At 36.4% G+C, this 2,051-nt stretch overlaps 1 protein-coding gene across 1 annotated transcript in view; it reads left to right on the top strand.

Moving 5' to 3' along the window:
• The window catches only part of efhb (EF-hand domain family, member B), a 17,921-nt gene that overhangs the window by 2,422 nt on the left and 13,448 nt on the right, over window positions 1–2,051 (top strand). Inside the window, exons 4-7 of the mRNA XM_014016389.1 lie at window positions 223–400; window positions 554–664; window positions 756–885; window positions 1,727–1,798. Of these exons, the coding sequence (XP_013871843.1) occupies window positions 223–400; window positions 554–664; window positions 756–885; window positions 1,727–1,798 (491 nt within the window). The remainder of the gene's footprint in view (window positions 1–222; window positions 401–553; window positions 665–755; window positions 886–1,726; window positions 1,799–2,051) is intronic.

The raw sequence follows: 2,051 nt of genomic DNA, 5'->3' as shown, positions 1-2,051 counted from the left end.
GATTTGTATTATTTGTTGTGTATAGTATTTGTTTTATTTTTAAATCAAAATGAATACATTTACTAAACTAAACTAAAAATATAATTAAAATCTAGTGGGCTCGAATAAGGATGGCTAATAAGGTTTGTTATTAATAATATCATCAGTATTATTTAGGACAAGACAAGACAGTGAATGCCACAAACATTTCTTACAATAATATTTTTATTATTATTCCAACAGGCTGGAAGTTTATTGAACCCTCCTCCCAAGACAATCTTACAACAGAAGCTGCAAGAACTCAGAGAATCTGTTTATACTTCGAATAAGAACGCTCCGTTAGGTCAGTCACGCAACCAACATGCTGGACTCCCTTCCTGGTACCATCAAAACGTCACATTTGGTGTGAAAACAGTTAAAGGTGCGTACAACATCAAGTCTTTTAAACAAAAATACTTTCTAAATTTAATATGATAGAAATGCTGCAATTAAAACATTTTATTAGTCTTATCAAAACGTTGTTAAACGTACATTGTACATTATTATTTTAAACATGTCTGGTACTTATCTCCAGGTCATGGCATACGTGATGTCATCAATCCTCCCAAAACAACCGGAGACAACGAACAGGAAGCTCAGGAGGGAAATGAAGGTTTCATCCGGAGCCACAACTCTTACTCTGTTGGTAAGAAGTGTCAACCTTCAGTTTTACTGTCAGCAGTCCTTAATGTGTGTTTAAATTAAACAAAATTAATTACATTTCCCTCCACTTCAAGGTGAGCAGATTGATAGAAAATATAACTGGGGCGGCCTGAGTAAAGACAGCAGGTTTGGGATTCAGACGCCACATTTCAATGATGGACGTAACCTCGGAAAAAATCTCCGCTGGATTGGAGAGCCTCTGAAGTAGGTGTAGAAAAACTACTACTACTACTACTACTACTACTACTACTACTACTACTACTACTACTACTACTACTACTACTACTACTACTACTACTAATACTACTACTATGACTACAAAACAACAGAGAACATTTAAAGTGCCTGTGACATGCACATTCATGAAATACAAAAAGTCAAAGAAAATATATTTATATTAAGATAACTTGGCAAAATACACATGATTTTACCCATTATGTCCCATAATTTGCATATTTTCTTTTGATCGTGGTTCAGTTAAAGTGAAACAGGAAGTGACATAAAAGGGGAACTCTTTGAGAAAGAAAACTCCCTGGTTTTTGTTTTTAAAAACAATATTATTTGAATTACGACTCTTTCTCATCTCTCTATGACAGTGATTAAAGTAATATAAAGAAACATCAGATTCTTCTCTACAGTCTGTATTCATTAATGCTCTGTTCACATGCAGACATTCCCCTTTGACATCACTTCCTGTTACTTCACATGCAAATATCTGAACAACTGTTTACCTCAGCAGCATAAAATCTTTTTTTACACTATGTTATCATTGTTATCCTTCCAAAAATACATTCATTTTTATTAAAATAGTTGACATCACAGGCACTTCAAACACAAAAATTAAGAAATAAAAAGAGTTAAAAGCCTAAAAAAGAGTTTTAAAAGTGGACCGTGAAGGAGCTCGTTCCATAATCCTGGAGCAACAACACTGAAACTCTGTTTGGACCTTAGCACCTCCAGGACCAGCAGATCAGCTGATCTGAGAAGAGAAATTAAATTATTTGTCATTTTATTGAAAACTTTATTTTTATTTTTTTCCCCCCAGGATCCAAGATCCGAAAGCTGCTTGGAAGAGGTCCGGGAATCAGGAGAAACTGGCGCAGCAAATAGGCAACATGTTGGTTTTATAACTAAATTTTCCTCATTTTTAAATAACATTTTCCATGTTTAACTTATATCCATCCATCCATTTTCTGTACACGCTTCTTCCTTTTCAGGGTCACGTGGGTCACTGGTGCCCATATCCAGCAGTCACAGTGCGAGGGGCGGGGTACACCCTGGACAGGTCTCCAGTCCATCAGGGTACACCCTGGACAGGTCTCCAGTCCATCAGGGTACACCCTGGACAGGTCTCCAGTCCATCAGGGTAC

The sequence above is a fragment of the Austrofundulus limnaeus genome, unplaced genomic scaffold (assembly GCF_001266775.1).
Source record: "Austrofundulus limnaeus strain Quisiro unplaced genomic scaffold, Austrofundulus_limnaeus-1.0 Scaffold144, whole genome shotgun sequence".
NCBI classification, from domain to species: Eukaryota; Metazoa; Chordata; class Actinopteri; order Cyprinodontiformes; family Rivulidae; genus Austrofundulus; species Austrofundulus limnaeus.
This window is presented reverse-complemented; position numbering and strand designations above follow the sequence as displayed.